General features: G+C 43.2%; 1 protein-coding gene across 1 annotated transcript; it reads left to right on the plus strand.

Annotated features, from left to right (window-relative positions):
* Nucleotides 1-7: 7 nt before the first annotated feature.
* Nucleotides 8-19,070, plus strand: LOC136290355 (uncharacterized). The gene is made up of 4 exons (XM_066184699.1): nucleotides 8-130; nucleotides 480-1,102; nucleotides 16,803-16,897; nucleotides 17,457-19,070. The coding sequence occupies exons 1-4, from the start codon at nucleotides 8-10 to the stop codon at nucleotides 17,777-17,779; spliced, it is 1,164 nt and encodes a 387-aa protein (XP_066040796.1). The 3' UTR covers nucleotides 17,780-19,070.
* Nucleotides 19,071-19,837: the final 767 nt, after the last annotated feature.

Raw genomic sequence — 19,837 nt, forward strand, 5'->3', positions numbered from 1 at the left:
GGTGCGCATGCGCGGGGCTCCCGCCGCCGCCCCGCCCTCGGCCGGCGGGGAGCGGGACAGGAGCCGCGGGAGCCGGGAATTGTCATGGGAGGGACCGCTGGGGATCGCCTGGGCCGGTTTCCCTGCCGAGGCAGGTGATATAGAAACGTGTTCAGGGGGATTTGGGCTTTCTCCAGAGGGAGAGACTGCACGCCCTCCCTGGGCAGCTGTTCCAGGGCTCTGCCACCTTCAGGGTAAAGGAGTGCTTCCTCACGTTGGGATTAAACTCCTTGTGTTTTACTTCGTGGCCATTGCTCCTTGTTCTGTAGCTGGGCACCACTGGAAAGTCTGGCATCGTCCTCTCGGCACCGATTTGAGATATTTATATGCACTAATGAGATCCCCTCTAGATCTTCTCCAGAATAAACAGGCCCGGCTCCCACAGTCCTTTCTCATTAGCGATGCTCCAGACCTCTCATCATCTTTATTCCCCTCCGCAGGACGCCCTCCAGCAGCTCCTCGTATTCTTGCCCCGAGGAGCTCGGAACTGGGCTGGGCACTCCAGGCGTGGCCTCACCGGGGCCGGGCAGAGGGGCAGGATCACCTCCCCCGACCTGCTGGACACACTTCCCGATGCATCCCAGCGGTCTTCCCGGCTGCCAGGACACGCTGCTGTCTCACGGTCAACCTGTCACCCACCAGGACTCCCAGGTCCCCCCCCCGCAGATCACCCGCAGCCTGTGCGGGCATTTGGAGCTGTCCCTGCCCGGGTCCGGACCCTAAACCCGGCTTTTAGCAAACCTCCCGTTATCGCCCCTGCCAGCCTCCAAGATGGCGCCCGCGGCCTCGGAACGCCGCCGCCGAAAGTCGAGTGCCTATTCCTCGATGGGCTCCGCGGTGGGCGCTGCCCAGGGCAGCCTGAGCGCCGAGTCATCGATGCCCGGGGGCTGCTGTCCCGGCCGCGGTGGGATGGGGCGGGATCGCATCCCGCACCGTGCCCGCTGCTGCGCCCTCGGGATGCTCTGCTTTCCCCAGGAAGGACTTGCTCCCATGAATACCGGTTGAAAGGGAGCCTGGAGCACGCGTGCATGCCCGGACACTCGGTGGGAGCGTCATGTAAAAGGTTTAAATTCAACACCCTCACCCCCTCCCCGTGGGTTTGGCTTTGTTTTCTTAATCGAAAGACAAACATTTGCAGTATTTGAAGGATTATGGATAGATTAAATGGAATTTAGTTATCAGAAATAGGATTTGATGTGGTTCTTGCGGCCAGGTTGTAACTTTCTGAGGCCTGAAAAAGCTCTTTGTTTAGGCAATAGCGCTGCGGGAGCTTGGCAAAAAGCAAAGGAGCGGGGCCAGGAGTTGGATCAGGTGCGGTCCTACAGGTGGGGTTATGGAACCGGCTTGTACGAGATCCTGTGGGATATGGGTGGTGCTGCCGATGTGGTCAGGAGCAGGAACATAAAAGAACCCTTGTGTTTTGGTTAAGCACTCGCCAGGTGTTGGGCCAAATAGTAGATCTGCTGGGATTATTTTTCCCTTCTTTCTAATCTTACAAAAAGACTAAATAATGTTATGGGCTGGAACGTGATACTCCAAACGAACCATATGAGTGAAATGCAGCAGTGGGTGGTGTAGGGAATTAAGGTAAAGAGGATCTTTGGCTGGCTGTCCTCGGGCTGCCTGCAGTTAGTCCCCCCAACACAGCACTTTCGTCCCTGGGGCTTGTTTGGAAGTTACCCTTGGAACAATCCATACTGTTGCTAATATTCATCATATCCAAGTAAATTATAAACGGGCTAAATGCTTGGTTTTTAACTCATCCATCCGTGTTTAGATGGAATACTGTGATGAGACAACAGGAAGGGACCTGGGGGTGCTGGCTGCCAGCAGCTGAACATGAGCCAGCTGTGCCCACGTGGGCAAGAGGCCAATGGCATCCTGACCTGGATCAGGAATAGTGTGGCCAGCTGGACCAGAGCAGTGATTGTCCCCCTGTACCTGCCAATGGGGAGGCCTCACCATAAACCTGGCATTCAGTTTTGGGCCCCTCAGGACAAGAAAGACATTGAGGGGCTGGGGTGTGCCCAGAGAAGGAATCAGCTTGGGAAGGGTCTGGAGCACAAGTCTGATGAGGACCAGCTGAGTGAGCTGCGGGTGTTTAAATCTGGAGAAAAAGAGGCTCGGGGGGGACCTTCTCACTCCCCACAACTCCCTGGCAGGAGGGGGCAGCCAGGTGAGGGTTGGGCTCTGCTCCCAGGGAACCAGAGACTGGACAAGAGGAAATGGCCACAAACTATGCCCAGGGAGGTTCAGGTTGGCCATCAAGAATTTCTTCATGGAAAGGGTTGTCAAGCATTGGAATGGGCTCCTCAGGGAGGTGATGGAGTCCCCATCCCTGTAGGTGTTCAAGAAATGACTGGATGTGGCACTCAGTTCTCTAGTCTAGTTGACAAGGTGGTGATTGGTCAAAGGTTTGACTCAATCTTGGAGGTCTTTTTCAATCTCAATGTTTCTGTGATTCTGAGGCTACTCCTAACACAGTCATCTTGATTCAAAAGACAAGTATCTGCCAAGGAAAGTGGGAACCTCCCTTGGAATGGAGAATATGACCCCCTTCCCTCTGAATTACTATAACTTTGAAATTAAGGGGCTTTCAGGCAAAAAGACATGGGAAAAGGTATAACGGATTTTTTTGCTAGTACGTGTATGTGTAACAAGGCAAAGGAACAACAACAACGCCCGTGCAAGGGGAGCCTGGCAGCAAAAAATTCCACAACCCTAAAGAAAAATGCCAGGGGTTTTCAGCCCCACCAGGTTGGATCAGGGCAGGTGGGGCCACAGCCAGACCTGGATCCAAAAGCTGATCCATGCTGGGAGCATCATTTTAGAGACTTTGTTCAGGTTCAGGTATTTTAAACACTGACATTTAAACCCTAAACACTGGTGCCATTTCCTGTAAAAACCCCATTCCCAAGAAGCCAAAATTCCCACTTGGGAACGGTGTACCAGCACCCCATGGATACCAGCTGCAGCTTCTGATACCTCTCCAAGTGTCTTCCAGCCTCACGGCTTTGGGAATGAGGTTTAGGAGCAGCGTTATCCCACTGCCAGCCGCACTAAACAGGCCCAGTCCTTCTGAGCCCCGCCTGGCTCCAGCTGGCTGTGCCCCGTGCTGTAGAGATGGAGCATCCCCGAGACGGGGGTTCCAATTCTTTTTAAAAGCAAGCTCCTTTTCTTAAGCTGTACAAAGAGAGCTTCTAAAGCAGAAGGAAAGGAAAGGAGTTAAAACCCCCCCAAAACCCCAACAAACGAGCAGAAACCTCAATGAAGTCTCCTCCCCTTGGGTGCAGTTCCGGGCGCAGCCGGCAGGGGCGCTGCCAGGCTCGGTGATTCCCCCGCGCCTGCAGGGGGCGCTGCGGGGCGGGCTCGGCCGCCTCCCCGGCATTTGCTAATGGCGGAGGCGCTGGATAGCGGGAGTGGGCTGAGCAGGAGTTGCGGGGCAGCGGCCGGAATGGCAGGGCGGGCTCACCCCGGGGCAGCAAGCGAGAAGTAGTAGGAACTCGGCAGCTGCGGCAGGAGCCGCGGGGTGTCCCGGTATAGGCAGGGGGTGCGTGTAGCAAAAAGCCGGACACGTGGCAATGGAACGGTGGGCAGTGGCCCGTGGCTCCCGAACGCGGCCGGGAAAGGCTCCCCTGGACGGGGGAAAGCGCCCGGGGTTTTCCCTGAGGTGCCCGAGAAGATGGTGAAAGGGACATATTTTTAGTGAGATGAGGTGTTAATAAGGTTTCAGTGCAAGGGCCGCTCCCACAAGAAGAGCTTCACTCGCGGCAGAAGAAGGCAGCAGGACATGGAAATCTCCATGCGCAGCCAGCACAGCCTGTCTCCCCTGGGCATGCCGAGGGGAGCTGCACCCAACCCCTTCTCCCTATCCCGAATCTCCCGCTGTCCCTGCTCTTCCAAGAGAAACCCCCCAGCCAGCCGCGCCCTTCCCGCCGCAAAACTCCTTTTGTCTCTCTTAAATATCGATCCTTGCGGTTTCTTAGCGACGGATGGGACGAAATTCCACGTGAGAAAGAAACAAAAGGAACAACAACAACAAAAAAATTCCTAAACGCCGACAGCAGGACGGCTGTGAAGAGCAAAGTCCCAGGAAGGAAATCGGAAGCAGCAGACATGCTACTACCCTGCCATTAAGGGTTTAGTTTAGACCAGAAATGAACTTTTTGAGCGGAATCTCCTGATCTCGCCGGCTGAGATGTTGTTTTGGCCCACGTATTCAGGCAGTTACACAGCGCACGAACTGAAAAGTGTAAGATAGCAGTGCATCAAATACACCGTGTAGGTGTTTCAGGGCATTTGGGCCTCGGCAGCAAGTTAAGCCGGGATTAAGTAACCCACCAGAACTGTGTGTGGTGTGCATGGTGAGTCCTCATCCTAAAAATGGGGCCATTGATCCACTGCACTGCTTGCGAACACAACCATTCTTCGCTTTCCTGTCAGAGTAAAAAACTACCAGCAGATGGGACTGCAAACCCCCCCCCCAACATTCCCTGTTGTCCGTGTTAGATTACAGCATTGTTCGGTGTTTTTTCATTTCTGGTGCACTGTTTTAGAGCCCAAGATTGAGGGAATGTAAAATAAATTCTGGACTTCAAACAAGTAAAAACAACACAAAAGTAAACTTCGTCGTGTGTTACTTGTTTCTGACAAAGCTTCTGTTTATTTGCTGCTTTTGCTGACTAGCTTCACAAATGTTGCCTAGTGAACGTCTCCCGTTCTCTGGGATTGTGAAATGCAGGGATTAATGCAATGCATATTTCTGTCTTGAAAGATTTCTGAGGGTCCAGCTTTTTCAATGAAAGATTCTAGTCGTTCAGAAAACACCTATTTTGGAGAGCCAGTTCCAACCTGGTCTTTGGGAAAGATGAATTAGATATCATTTAATGCATCAAGAAACCTGCTTGGTGTATTAGACCTACCTTGGGGCTGAGGATTTTCCATACTGGCAAAATGAAACCTGTCTTTTCATAAATTAGCATGTCACTTCCCACATTTCCTACCAATAGCATTCCAGTTCTTTAGGGCCAGCAGGGACTTGTGAAAGGTAGCAGGGACCTAGCTGAAAGTATACTCAGACCCCTAGAATGTATAAACTACTTGATGTTTCCAAAATAGCATTAAATTTCCATCCTTTTTAGGCAAATGTAATGGATATACTGGAGACTAAAGCTGTAGTACGTACATGCTCAATAATATGCATACCAGAACTCCACAGAAAATACTAAAAGGTGTATTTTCATAACAAAGAAAAAAAAAAAGAGATGTGATATCTGACTTTGCATTTCAGTATCTAGATTATTTCTTGCTGAGGTCTCTTAGAAGTGATGTTTTATTTAGTAAGTCATGACAATAGAAGTCCTGTTCCAGCTACTATTTGAAGAACAGCATTATCTTACTTGAGCAGGTATTGTTATGTATTAAATGGTACTGTAACTCAACTAAACAACCCAGAATATTGCTAATTACAACATTAAAGGCATCTTGTGGGGAACAGTGAGTGTCAGAAAAACAGGAGAGTTTTTTGTGGGTGATTTTGCCACTTAAATGTAATGATCCATGTGTCCTTTTTTCAGTTTTAAGTAGAAAACGCATGTTGAGCCCTTAGTTTGGAAATTGATACTTCAAAGATAAGGTTTTCCTTGTAACTTCAGTCTGCTGACCCATCACATCAGGGTAGGTTTCAATTATATTGGTTTACCACCCTTCAAGATACAAATTAGAAGGTGGTGATCCAGGTTTTCCTCAGGTTACAGCAGGACCTGGGATGTGGTGGGCTGTCTCTTATCCACGGGGAAAAATGCTTTAGTCTTGAGTTGGTTTTACACATAAATGAAAAAACTTTTTGGAGGGGTTTTAGTTCGTTGAAACACAGAAAAAAATGCTTTTTCTCTCTGGTCCACTGGCTCCATTTCTGCTGCAGTTACTGTCTTAAGTAGTCTTTGAAACAGGAATCTTTCAGCTATTATCAACACAGGAAATTGCAGTGTCAGATTCTGGTTTCTGGAAAAATCCCTGCCATTTCTCTGTAAGACTAACCACACATTTCAAATCAATCTGGCTTAAATCTGATGGACACCAATCCAAAAATATTTTTAACAATGCTCATAGGATCCAGACTCATGGATCCTTAGTAAAGAACCTCTGCATCCCAGAAAAAAACCCCAAACTTCCTTCTGCTCTATATGTGCCGTGCTGTGTGTCCACTGCAAGGATTTGGGTGGGGAAATCCTGGGATAAGGGCAAAATCCCAGTCACTTCTGTTTATAATTACCTGTAAGCGTCTGATGGACATTGCAAGCCTAATCCCTCTCATTAGATTGAAAGATGGAGTGAAATCCTCTCTCAATAAAGTCAGCAAGGTGAAAATGTCTCCCTGAAATGAGGAGATGGGGTTCCTTATGAACAGGGCCTCCTTAATGTGGCTTCTGATTTACACTGGAGGAGCTCACTGAAGTTAGACTGTTTAAACACAAGATTAGAGTATATTAATGTCTGTCCCTGTCTACTGGAACAAAACCCTGCTACCATAAGAATCTCTAGTATAACAGTGTGGTAAGGGAAGGGTAAAAGCCTGAGCAGGACCAATTCAAATTTGGAACGTGTACTTCATTTTGACTCTCTAACGCTGCCAATTCTACCACTAAATTGCCTAATTTCACATCTGTGTGTCTTTTAAATGTCTTATAATATGTATTAAAAAAAGCTTATCCAATGAACTCTAATTCCAATAATGTTCAAAGAAATATTCCCATGAAGATCTAGTGAATTGAATAAAACCTGGTCATGTGTTAAGGAAAAAAAGAAACAAAGAATTATTCTCAAGGCTTACATTAAAGAGGATAAAAATAAAAGCCATATTTCATAGTCCTAGAATTATATTTCTGGGTTTTTTTTTTTTTATGTACACTTGTTTCCTGTATATCAAATGAAATTATTTCCTTTGGAAATGAGATCTCAACACTTTGTATTCTTCTGAATGTGACACCTTGCCAACAGTCTACTCATGTCAATCTTCTGTGGACTTCAGCAGTTTGGGGTTTGGTCCATATCAAGCAGTTTGTAAAAACTAGAGAGCCTCTGAAATGATAATAATTATAATTCTGTTTCATTATACTGTTGCTGTCTGAAGGTGTCAGTTTCCTTCTAGACTTGAAAGAAGTTGGATAAAATAAATATTCACTAACACAGGAATGAATGCAATTGCCTACAGGGGGAATCAAACAACTGGATCTGATGCCACGTTTCTCAGCCAGTAATTTGATATCCTTTCTCACAGTTCTGTGAGGGAAATAAGGTTGCACATGACATGGTGCTTTTTATGAGTGGCAGTGGCATAATTGGGATATCAGTTCAGAGAGACTGAACCAAAACCCATGTGCACATGCTCCAGCAAAGATATTGAGCTACAAGCAGCAGAATAATAATAGCTACTCAGAGTCCTTCCCATGTACAATGTCCTAGTTAATTAGTCAATACCTAGTAAATAATTTAATTAAATGTAGTTGTCAGCAGCAGTATTTATAGCATTAAAAAACCCCAGTCTTTCAGTGACACTTTCAGAATTTCTGCCTTTTTTCCTTTTAAGAGTCAAGACAAATGAGATATTTAATTGTGTCAGTGATATGTATTACACTTCCACAGTTATTAAAATGTTATATTTGCTGGTTATGTTATGTTATGTTATGTTATGTTATGTTATGTTATGTTATGTTGGTATTTTCCTTTTTCCTGCCTCAATGTGATAAATAGATTGTTTACTCAGGTCCCACACCAAACCATGGACATATTAATGAACGTATATATTTATATATTGAAATCGCTGTCACGATCAAAGGGGATGATCCTGCAATTTTGAAGTATTTTAATGCTTATTAAAGCCATTGTCCCTGTCTCATCAACAACACAGGCACAGGCAGCAAGAGCACGTAAGTGCTGCTCCACAGGTCAGTCTGTGCTGCCAAGGAGATTATTTAGGTGTAGTCACTGCATAAACTATCTTTAGAATAGTCTTCAAGATACTTCACAAGATATGCCAGTTATTCTCTGGTGCATTAAAGACATTATATTGGATTATAATCAAAACAATGAATCTTTGTATTCTAAAACATGCAGTGAGTGCAGTTCTGAATAACCACGTGATGCTTTTGCTTCATGTGTTCCGTTTGAAATGGACATGGTGATGTGAGTTATTAAATGTCAAAATATTAATTATATAAAACATAAAACTCATTAACAAAGCAAACTGCTGAGTTTTGGTTTTAGAAGCGTGTAATGCCTCACATCCAGCTTCTTACAAGAGTGAAATTCAAGCTTGTGTCTACACAGTGATATCTATTTGTTGTCAAAACATGATACAGAGGGGTTTGTGTTGTGCCGAGCCAAACGAGACTGAAGAGGCTCAGGATCTGAATTCTGAGTCCTCTTATCTATGGCTGATGGATTAATGGAAGAAGATGAATAGTTCCAACAAAGCAAATAATTATTTTAAACCTGTCTTTATTCCTGAATGTGTTCCCACCTGAGGTCAGAAGGAAATAATCCATTCACAGATGAAGAGGAAAGTTCAGGAGCTGCAGGATAACCCCACAAACCTTTTGAAAACCTTTAATTTATATATCGCTGTGGATTCATACAACTGAACTATGTACAGTGGAAAGAAGATAGATGGTCTTGGTACTGATCATTACTTATTATCCAATGGGAATTAATCCAGTTCACTTTCTTGATTATTAGCCATTTGAACAAACTCAAAACTACTTACTATTTTCATTCTCAAGTAAAAACCCCTGTCCACTAAAAGCTGGCTAAAGGAGAAACCTGTCATCGGTGCTTGTTCTTTGAGTGTCTTAATTCATTCCAGGCAGAGCTGTCTTCAGTGCTGCATTTGACCCTGTTCACAGAAATTTATGGGGCTTTTGACATGCAAGGACAGTGTCTTCTGACTGCCTTCAAAGCACAAAAATTCTCATTCATCAGGCCTGTGCTGCCTCTCCCTGCTTTTATGCACAGAAGAATTATGATCATCACCTTGGAATTATTTCTTGATAGCAGCTGAGGGAGATGCTGCTTTGATTTTCTTAGCCAAGATTATAATGAACAGCACGGCTTGAGAAACACTTGCTAAATAAATTGCTTAATTAGACAGAAGAATTCTGCAAAATGACTGTGCATCTTCCTAGCACCGAAGCACCTAGCAGCTGGGAAAATTCTACCAAAATTAAAAACGAACTACTATTAAACCGAAATAAGGAGACACACTACTATATTTTAAGAAGTTTAAAAAAAAAAAATCATTTTCTACAACAGCTGAGAGTTTTCACGTATACAAGTATGTGACTGCCATCCTGTAAGAGCTGTATCCTACAGTTTAGGCTCTTGGAGTAAGAAAGATCTCCACTATCTTGCTGTTATTAATATAAGGACTAAGAACAGACCATCCTTTGCTAATTTTAGCAGTCTGAAAAAGGCAAGGAGGAATAAAAATATTCCAGTACATCCATCTTCATTTTGAACATGTTCACTAAATTTGTGTCATAATTTTACACACTAGTCTTGAGATATTTTACAGATGACTTTTCAGCAGTATGAAAACCTTCTGGGCTTCCTGATCTTACTGCTGTGAGTGCTGAACCCTCCAGTGAAGAAATGTACGTGATCAGTTTGCAAAAGACAACCATTCCAAGAATTTGTTACAAAACATAGCTGTGGTCTGTGTGAAAGCCTAATTCCAAATCCAAAGAATTAACTATTACGTGGAGTTTCCTATTTTATCTGTGGCTTTCCTTTCCAGTGATTTTCCATTTATGCCAGAGATTATCTCAAAGCACTACGTTAAGTTTCAGTGCTTCAAAGCAGTAGATTAATCACTTCATCAGCCTTCACTTAATTTTGGAGGATTGTTTTGAAATTAAGACAGATCCAATATTGTTTTAACCTCGTTTTTGTTTGCAGGTGTGTGGAAACAGCTTGATAGCACTGATTTTCAAGTTTAAAAAAGCACAAACTGTCTCAGATAACATTTGAAATGTTTTTCTTGAATGTGTGCCATGTACAATCTTGCTTAATAAACACGTGCACGTAGGGCTTGGTTTTGGCTTTTAGCTGTCTCTGAGATAAGACAACATGTGAACTATCCCAATAGATGAGTTGTACTACAGATGGATTTGAATTTACAGGGAGCCACTGCTGTGGGGTTGATAGTTGCTGTAGTCAGACCACTCACAGTCCGAGAGCTGAGTTAAGGCCATGGGGAAACTCATCTGCTCGAAGTGTCTGGCTTATTATCCATGAGTAGGAATTCTCATGGACACGTTATGAAGTGTTTGACATGCACACACACAGTCTGTTCAGCTGTCATGGACTCTGAAGTTCCTCTGAGCCAGGAATCCTTAGCGTGGTGCCTTGGACAGATGAGAGCATGGCAGAGAGTTTAGAGGCAAAATATCTTTGGGATCGATGCTACCAAGGTGGGGAACCAGTAAAAAAGTGTGGAAAGGATGATGACTCCCCCTGCCATGTTTGCCCGTCCTTTGTAATTCACATCTTCCAAGGCTTTTTTGCTCAGGGATTGTTAGATAAGCATAAAAATGGTTTCCATGGACACTTTTTGTTATCTGCTTGCAGCAGAGAAGCAACAGCTCAGTCTTTCAGATGCAGGTTTTGCAGCTCCGATCTTTCCCAGCCTCTAAGTGAGGCTGTGTTATCAGAGCAGGCTGTTAGAGAAGTTGTATTTCAAATCTCTCTGTGATACTGAACTGGCTCCCAGAGGAAAGGGAAACTTCACCTCATAAACCAGATATGTGTCATTTTCATTTTCTATTCCTGGTGGTAGACTTTTTTTTTTCACACAGCCGCTGAAAATGACTTTGTTATGTAGTAAAATGCAAGCCTTACTCACAGCTTTGTTAACTGGCAGTATCTAAATTGTGACGAACAAAATCAGGTAGTTGAAACTGGTGCAGCTAAAAAGTAATCTGGAAAAAGAATAATTCTGTTACAGCCATATGGTCAGATGCACAGAAGTATCAAAACTCTTAACTGGGGGTGGGCTGGTTGTACACCGGGTTATGCTTCTCTGCATAACCCTCCTCATTCCACATTGCAACAACTGAAAATGTCGGGATGCTGAATTTAAAGTACAGCTCTAGCATTCCTGGGAATGTCTGGTATTCTTTACAGATGTTACACTACCCAGCATTAAGAGGCCTGCTATTTTTGATTCAGAGTCTGAGAGGACAGAGTGATTAGGATTCCTGTGATTTAATTATGCTTGTTGTTTGGTTGGGGTTTTTGTTTGTTTGTTTTGGTTTTTGTTGTTGTTTGTTTGTCTGTTTTGGTTTGTTTTCTGTATGTGTGTGGTTTTGTGGTGGTTTGTTTTTGTTGCGGTTGTTTTTTAATTGAGACATTTCTTGTCCCCATTGCTCATATCTGAAGTCTGTTTTAAGACCTCTGTGCACGATTAGAAATTTCCAGCTACAGCTCCAGTATCAGTTTGTGCCGGATTTATTTTTTGCACACCAGTGTTGTTTTATAGCCTAAATGTACATTTTGCCTTCAGGATACATCTGTGCAGAAACTTGTGATGAATGGTTCTGTCCACACACAGCTCTTCTGATATTAGGTGGAACTAGCCAAGCTACAGGCTTCTCTTACAAGAGAGTGGGAGTCTCCATTTACTTTATTATGCTATTATCCTTTGTCCATACTTGGTTCGTTTTTTCTGGTTTGTTTTTTAATGTATGAGGCCTGAATTGGACGTGGTGGTTCAGATGAGGTCTCAACAGTGTTTGTTCTACAGTTCCCCAACTTCTTTACCCCGTGCATCTCTAGATTTGCAGGTAGTCCCTGCTGTGAATACCCTTTCTAATACATCCTGGGATTCCTTCTGCCTTTTTGACAAGTGTATCATATCAGTGAACCAGACAAGTTTGTAAAAACAGAGTAATGCCCATTCACAGTGCAATTATAAAACCAGAGGTACAGAAACTAAAACCTAATATATGTGTGTTCCAGGCATGCAGTACCAGTTGATGCACAGCTGGGCTTGTGTGTGAAAAAAACCCCACTGAGAATTATCCCTCTGGTGACTTGGATTTCCTCAGCAGCCCCTGGAGGGCTGGGGAGCTCATTAAGGCAGCAGAAAGCCTTGGTGACAGGACACTGTTTTTTTCCCTCAGATCTCCAAGCCAATGTGCAGCAGCACTTGTTCTGAATACTCAATGTAGGAAAAGGTTCTAATTCTTCCAGAACACCAAACCAGGAAATTTAAAACATACTAAAGATGGCTAAATGAATATTTTAGCATCCTTTTGAATATATACACAATGCAATATATGGTTCTCAACTGCAAATTTCTGCAGAGGTGTGTTTTCAGGCCTGGTGGCTTTCCAACACAAAAATAATCTAATGCCAGATGATATCAGTGATCCACTTTTCTCTTACCAGCTGTATCCAAGAAGTAGAGGCTTCCAAAAACAGGTGAACATATTTTAATATTCCCTAAAAATATACAGTGTGCAGTAAAAAAGTTTGGAAGAAGAAATTCCCTCCTGAGTTTTGACAATTTAATTTATAGTATGTGAGAATGAGATTTAATCACCCTTATCTTAATTATCCTTAACTTGGTATGTGCAATAACTATGTGTATTACTATCAGCTCTAAAATTATTCAGCCACAAACTTTACCTAAACTGCCTAAAGCACTATTTTCTATATGCCTATCTCAGCTAAAAATTGCCTTTCTTTAATTTATTCTGAATTCATTGGACATAAATTTTATTGCATGAGTTCCCTGTTTTGCTGATAAGGGTCATAGAAGTAATGATTTGTTTTTGGAAAAGGTTTCCATAGACTATACCTATGGAAACAGCTTATCTTACTTTTTAAATGCCTGTACTGCTTTCACTCACCTTGTGTTCACATAGAACACCTTTTCCTCTTGTAAAACTGGAATTTCCTTTGGAGTTTTGTAAAAGAGGATCATAGACATGAGCAGTGCTTCTCCATGGCTGCTTCTGTGCCTATTTCAGCTGCTTCTTGAACTTCTCTAACACGCAGCTTTTCTATCACCCCCCGCACCCAATTAAGGTTGTATTATTTCCCAATACAGTATTCAAAAACCTCAAACCCTGCACTAATTGCATTTCATTTTCTAACCTTGTTCTGATCTTGATTATGGTTTCAGAAACTGCATCAAAATATGCTTTGTTCTTGTATTTGTGTTCTACTCTGTGATCCTTCCCATACAAAATTCAGATTTTGCAAGGCTCTTTTGACCAGGTAAAACCTCTTATTTGTGATCATTTCTATTCAAGAGAAGCCTTGCTCTTTTTTTTTGTTTGTTTTCTTTTATGAAAACATCCAGTGAATTATGAGGATCAAATTCGAACAGCTAACTGAGGAAAGAATGCTGAAAAACACCACAAAGATGTAAAGGGCAAATTAAAATACACCAGAGAGGAGCAGAAGCCCAGAATATTTCTGGAAACAATTAAAGAGTTTGCTTTATAGAAGAGTAAGCATGGGAGATGTTATTATAGGGAAAATAGTTTTCACCAGAAGTTTAGGTTTCGGCACCAAATTTCATGTTAGGAAGGTTTTCCTTCTTGGTGAAAGAAATGTAAATCCCTGACCAGCAGAAAGTGAACTACCAGAAAGCGGTGACCTTAGATTTATCAAGGGAATTTTAAAAGCAATTTTTTTGTTTTTTAAAGTCAATTCTGAAGGTTCAGGTATCTGGGTTTATTCTACTTCCTTCATCACACTGTGGTGCTGCCTTGTAAGAAAGGATCCGATTGAGGCTCTGTCAGAGCTGGTTTGTGGACACTTTAAGAGTCACACAGAATTTGACCTTGAACCAATGACTTTATGCAACTCAGCAAAGCAAAAGAAGACAATGATTTATTGAACTAGAAATGATTGTCCCAGAGCTGCTATCTCACAAATTCCACTTGTCCACCAGTGAGGGTCTTTGCACAGCACTGAAGGTTTTTATATAAATACATAAATCTGGGCAATTAATCCATGAGGTGACAACCTTAGTCAATCTACCCTTCTAATATTCCTTCAGTATTCCTGCTTTTGTGTGCTTGTGGGTTTTTACCACTTGGAACTTCCTGTTCCCTAAGCCAGTGGGAAACAAATACTTGTAAATGTAAGCAGGGAGTTCAGTGTTCACTGAATTGTTTGGAAGCATTTTTGTCATTTAGTCATCATAAAAAGATCAGTGGACAGCTTGTAGCCTTTCTCTTAGTAATACATTTTGATAACACGATCAATAACTACATATTAATGGCTTCCCACTCTTGCTTTTCACTCTTAAGTAGTTGCTGGTGGGGCCAGAAAGATAATTTCCTGTTAAAAAAAAATAGAAGAGGAAAGATGATTATCAGGAATGCTGTTAGAATGTAAAACACTTCTAGAGAAACTAAAAACAAATCTCTCCAGTTCCCTACTTTTTTGCATTATAATGACTTGTAGCAGACATTCAGAAAAGCTGCTGACTGGCTGCTTTGCTCCCTCTAAGCATTCCTTTAATGCTGAAGATTAAATAAATACATTGCTACAAAGCATGAGCAAGTGAGGTTTTTTGAAAATTATTATTGTTAAGAAGAGGGTGCTGGATTAGAAAAAGTCATTCCTCTGAGAAGTAATACCTCCAAAATAATCTTTCAATGAAAACCAAAAAAAAAAACCAAAAAAAACCAACAAAACCAAAACAACAAAAGAAAACCAAACTATACAAAAACCAGAAAGAGCCTTAATTAGCAGAGCTAGCTGACATGCTGTTCTTTAAAAGTTAAATATGTACATCAGTCGGAGATAGGATATCAAATATCAGCAGGGAGAGCAGCAGGAAACTTTCCACTGGATGAAAGGGATAAAAAGAAGAAAAACAAGTCTCAGTTGCAGGAACAGCTGACTAAGCTCCTGACATACTCGAAACACAGCCAGTTGTAACAAATACCAGGGAAAACAGTACTTTCCAAGCAAAAATTCTCAACACTTAGAAACTTAAAATCTAGATAAAAACTCGACTATCAGAATAACATGGAAGCAATAGATCCAGGGACCGCAAAGAAACGGAATGCTGCAGCTGCAATTGCTTGCACAAGATTTTCTCTGCGCTCTGGGTGGACCTCAGCCTTCAAGGATTGCGGGCAGGGAGGCCCAGCTGACATGGAAATGCAAAATTCCAGTGAGCCAGGAAGAATCAGAGGCATGGCTCCACACCTCTGGTGCTTTGGGGTGGGGGAGGAAGAAGGCGGGGGAGGGCTGGGGCGGAGGAGGAAGCCAGAATGAATATTCTTTCCTTTTCACATGTTAAAAGCTTGGTGGATTCAAAAAACCGAAAACCTTACCAGTGTGTCACAATCTCAAGCGCAAAGACTGCAGAGTTGGATCTGCTACACAGTCCAAAATATTTTAAGGGAAGAGGAGAAAGAACCAGAACCTAGGAAAGCCAATAAAGATTATGTGTTTGCTTACACTGCAGTGAGACTTTCAGTTCTCTTTCTCCCAGTTTTGATAAAACTTAAGCTCTGAATTACGCTAGCACTGGGAACTCCTAGTAAGACACAATGTTCTTGATACCTTTCTCCTTGATTACCCTCCTGGTTGCTTAATGCTGGTTGTCCAAGCTGCAGGAGCCAGGGTAGCAATTCTCCTCTGCAGTCCTCTGTGCTTCCTGTGGTTGTTGAACTCTACAGCCCTATGGGAGGGAAGATAGAAAATTGGGCAAAGTTTTGGCCCTTTACCTCTGGTATAGTTGCTATAATTTTGTTATATTTTATTTACTTTCTATCATAATATTGTTTTACTTTTCCAAGAGGAATACATAGCCTTATTATCCTTAAACCTGAAATATAATTTAACTAATATTCCAAGATCTCCCTTAAGAAAAATATAAATGAAGCTGACTAATTTAGTAATTTTCTATGCTTAGCGACAGTTGCAAACAGACAAGTGTGTGAAAGATATTTACAGCCTATGATTAAATATCAGGCTGTTCTGAGCTGTTCTTCTCTTGTGCCCACGATACTTCTTTTGCCAGCCCCCTGAGAACCAATGCCTTGGGAGTAAATAAAATCTCCAAGGTGAAAAATGAAATAATCCTGAAAACAATAATAATAATAATAATAATAATCTGCAGGGCTCTCAAAAGCAGCCTGCGTTGATGACCAACAGATTGTAGGCTCCACCTGTTCAGTAATTCCCAATTATAGGATTTAAAACTCTCTTTGGTATTTGATGACCGAGTGAAATTCTGAAGTTGCTCCTTCTTAAATCATTAATGGAGGGCAGACACAAAATCTGGTCACATGAACCTTAATTCTGTAGGAAATGGGCTATGAACAAGGTTGGAAGTAAGACCTAGAGAAAAAGTGCACACAGGGGCACCAAAAGAGCAGCCAGCTTGGAGTCTTCTGAACACAAGGGCCTCAGCTCACAAACTGGAATGCTTTCGAAAAGGATGTTGTGGTGTTGCCCCAGAGTCTTCCTGGTCATCTGTCAATTTAATGTAAAGGAACTGGCCATAAGCACAAGAATGAAGTGCAACTTTTGCATAATTTCTGGGTTTTTTAGTCCTTGACTTCTTGAAACTACCAAGAAAGTTGCAGGGAATGGTGTTTTTGTGAGGAAGACACATAAGCCAGTTTAGTGATTTCTTCTCTTATTAACACAGAATTGCAAACAATTTCCTGCTCTTTCCCTTCTGTCTCTCATGTCCCCTCTTTGACACCCTCCTTTGCCTTTCACAGAATCATGAAATTGTTGGGGTTGAAAGGCACCTCTGGAGATCCTCTGGTCCAATCTCTCTTCTCACCTGGAGCACGTTGTAGAGGATCAAGTCCAGGTGAGTTTTGAATATCTCCAGATAAGGACACCCCATGGTCTCTCCGGGCAGCCTGTCCAGTGCCCTGTCACCTTCAAAGTATAGTTTTCCCTTTTATTCAGATGGATCTTCCTGTGTTTGTTTGTGCCCGTTGCCCCTTTTCCTGTCACAGAGCACCAGCACTTTTTGACAAATGCCTTTAAGAAGCACTGATAAGGTCCCCTCTGAGCCATCTCTTCTCCAGGCTAAACAGGCCCAGCTCTTCCAGCCTTTCTTTATAACTCCCTAATCGTCTCCACAGCCCTCCACTGGACTGTCTCAAGCATTTTCTACCCTTTCATGTCCTGGGGAGTCCAGAACTGGTCACAGCACTCCAGAGGGGCTTCACCAAGGCTGAGTAAAGGAGGATAAAAGCCCCCTTGACCTCCTGGGTCTTCTCAATGCACCCCAGAATGCCACAGGGACACAGTGCCGGCTTATGGGCAGCCTTTTGTCTACCAGGATTCCTTGGTCCTTCTCTGCAGAGCTGCTTTTCCAGCTGGTCCTCGCCTGTGTTAATGCTGGGAATCTTCTTCCCCAGGTTCAGGGACAGTATTTGGCCCTGTGGAACTTTGCTGGGTTTCTCTGTGCCCAGCTGTCCAGCCTGTCCAGGTTTTACAGAAAGGCAGCTCAGCTGTGGATCAGCCACTCCTCCCAGCTTTTTTATCAACAAACTGGATTCACTGGAGAAAGGTGAAGCTTCAGATCTGCAATACATTGATGACATCATTGTGTGGGGGAACATGGCAATGGAAGTGTTTGAGTAAGGAGAGAAGATCATCCAGATTCTGCTGGAAGCTGGCTTCACCATCACGAAGAGCAAAGTCAAGGGACCTGCCCAAGAGATCCAGTTCCTGGGGGTGAAGTGGGAAGATGGATGCCATCAGATTCCCACTGAGGTCATCAATAAGATCACATCAGTGTCTCCACTGACCAGCAAGAAGGAAACACAAGCTTTCCTAGGTGCCATAGGTTTTTAGAGAATGCACATTTCAGAATACAGCCAGATTGTGAGCCCTCTCTACCTGGTTACCTGCAAGAAGAACGCTTTCCACTGGGGCCCTGAACAACAACACGCCTTTGCCCAGATCAAGCAGGAGATCAAGGCAGTAGCCCTCAGCCCAGTCAGGACAGTGGTGAGGAATGTGCTCCGGGAACAATGGTCTGTCCTGGAGCCTTTGGCAGAAGGTGCTTGGGGAGACTCGAGGCCGACCACTGGGATTCTGGAGCCGAAGTTGCAGAGAGTCTGAAGCCAACTACACTCCCACAGAGAAGGAGATCTTGGCTACCTATGAAGGAGTTCAAGCTGCCTCAGAAGTGATTGGCATGGAAGCACAACTCCTCCTGGCACCCCGATACCAGTGCTGGGGTGGATGTTTAAAGGAAAGGCTCCCTCTACCCACCACACCACCAACCTCACATGGAGCAAATGGTCACCCAGGTGGCTGATGAGTTGAACAAGACTGACCCTTGGGGACACCACAGCTACAGGCTTCCAGCTGGTCACAACCCTTTGGGATCTGCCATTCAGCCAGCTCTCAACCCATAAGGTTTCTCTCTGCTTTCTCATTGATTCAGGTTGAATGTAAAGTGGCAGTCATTTATATGTGATAACCATGCTCTCAGTCCCTCAAGATAATTCCCTACACAATTTTTAATTGTTTTCATTTAGCTCAGCCATCTCCTCTCTGCCCCCCTTTGTACTGTAAAATTGATTAGAGAATTCACTAGAGGAAACACAATGACATTCTGATAGTACCTTAGAAAGAGGAAAAAGTATTCTAGGCTTCTTTTACAGCTTGCATGGAATTTAAGTGCATATTGGATACTGTCTTTCTCACAAACTGTGTTTTCGATTGCTGATGTTTATAACTTTCCCTTGTTGGAGGCTGTTTGATTAGTCAATGAAATGTTAGAAAAGCATAAATTTCTAGAAAGTACAAAAGCCATTCAAGTCCTCCTCCTGTATTGTTGCAGGTGAATTTATTCTTAAATGCAAGACATTTTAAATCTGCTGAAGTAGACTTTTTGTGTACTTACGCAATATGTGTACTTGTTGCCCTTGAGAAAAACACCAGGATATGGTAAATCATTTGACACATGTAGAGTTCAAGTTTAGTCAAGGATCAGTCAGCTTGTAACTACTCTTCAAATACAGCTTTGTCTACTTAAAATGAATACAGCAGTGGCCAACAATTACGGTTTTGTGTTGCTTTGTTTAATCCCTATTTTTGTACAGGTGTTTTTTGAGCAGTGTAACTAATATGAAGATCTTTTTCTTCTGTCTTTTAACTCAGTGGCTATATTGTTTTATAAATAGCCCTAAACAAACCTACAGCATGGAGAAAATGGAGAAACTGCAGAATTCCTTTCTAAGCTGCTCATTTTGATTTAGTACCTGCTTAAGTGTAAGCATCTCTTCGTTCCTACTGACTTGGGCAGGTTTTATCAGGTTTCGTCTCTTCCTGGTGTTGAGTTTAATTAACAGGCCTGGTTAAGGGGTTTGTTTGGTTTGGGTAACTATTCACATGCAGTTCATGGACTTGGAGCGAGAGACAGAACGAATGAAAGGAATGCTCTGGGGCATTCATCTGGAGAGGCCTTGGAGGTAACCAAGCCCATTTGCACAGATGTCTAGACTTCCTCTAGAAACTTCTGAGATTTCCATCTGAAACCCTAAACAGCTGAAGGAGCTGGAAACCTCTTATCTGTAATCACATCTGCTGCCATGTTACATTATGCACCACACCACGCCCATGGTGGAAAAAGGACTTAGGGAGTCAGGAACTAGGTTATCATGTGGAATGTGTTAAATGAGTGTCAGTAATTGGGAGACTACTAGAAAAATCAAGCTGTAAAACTGCAATGAGCCTGGAGGCTTTTTACTCTGTCTCATATAGTTTTCAAAATATACTTGAAAAA

Source organism: Chamaea fasciata, unplaced genomic scaffold (genome assembly GCF_029207755.1).
Source record: "Chamaea fasciata isolate MVZ Bird 193981 ecotype frontalis unplaced genomic scaffold, bChaFas1.0.hap1 SCAF_5, whole genome shotgun sequence".
NCBI classification, from domain to species: domain Eukaryota; kingdom Metazoa; phylum Chordata; class Aves; order Passeriformes; family Sylviidae; genus Chamaea; species Chamaea fasciata.

Bases quoted from the DNA above. Each gene is read 5' to 3' on its own strand.
- LOC136290355 (XM_066184699.1), top strand. From the start codon at position 8: ATGCGCGGGGCTCCCGCCGCCGCCCCGCCCTCGGCCGGCGGGGAGCGG. The intron at 131-479 runs GCAGGTGATATA...TCCCCTCCGCAG, and splicing joins GGGCCGGTTTCCCTGCCGAG to GACGCCCTCCAGCAGCTCCT. The intron at 1,103-16,802 runs GTTTAAATTCAA...TGCCTTTCACAG, and splicing joins GTGGGAGCGTCATGTAAAAG to AATCATGAAATTGTTGGGGT.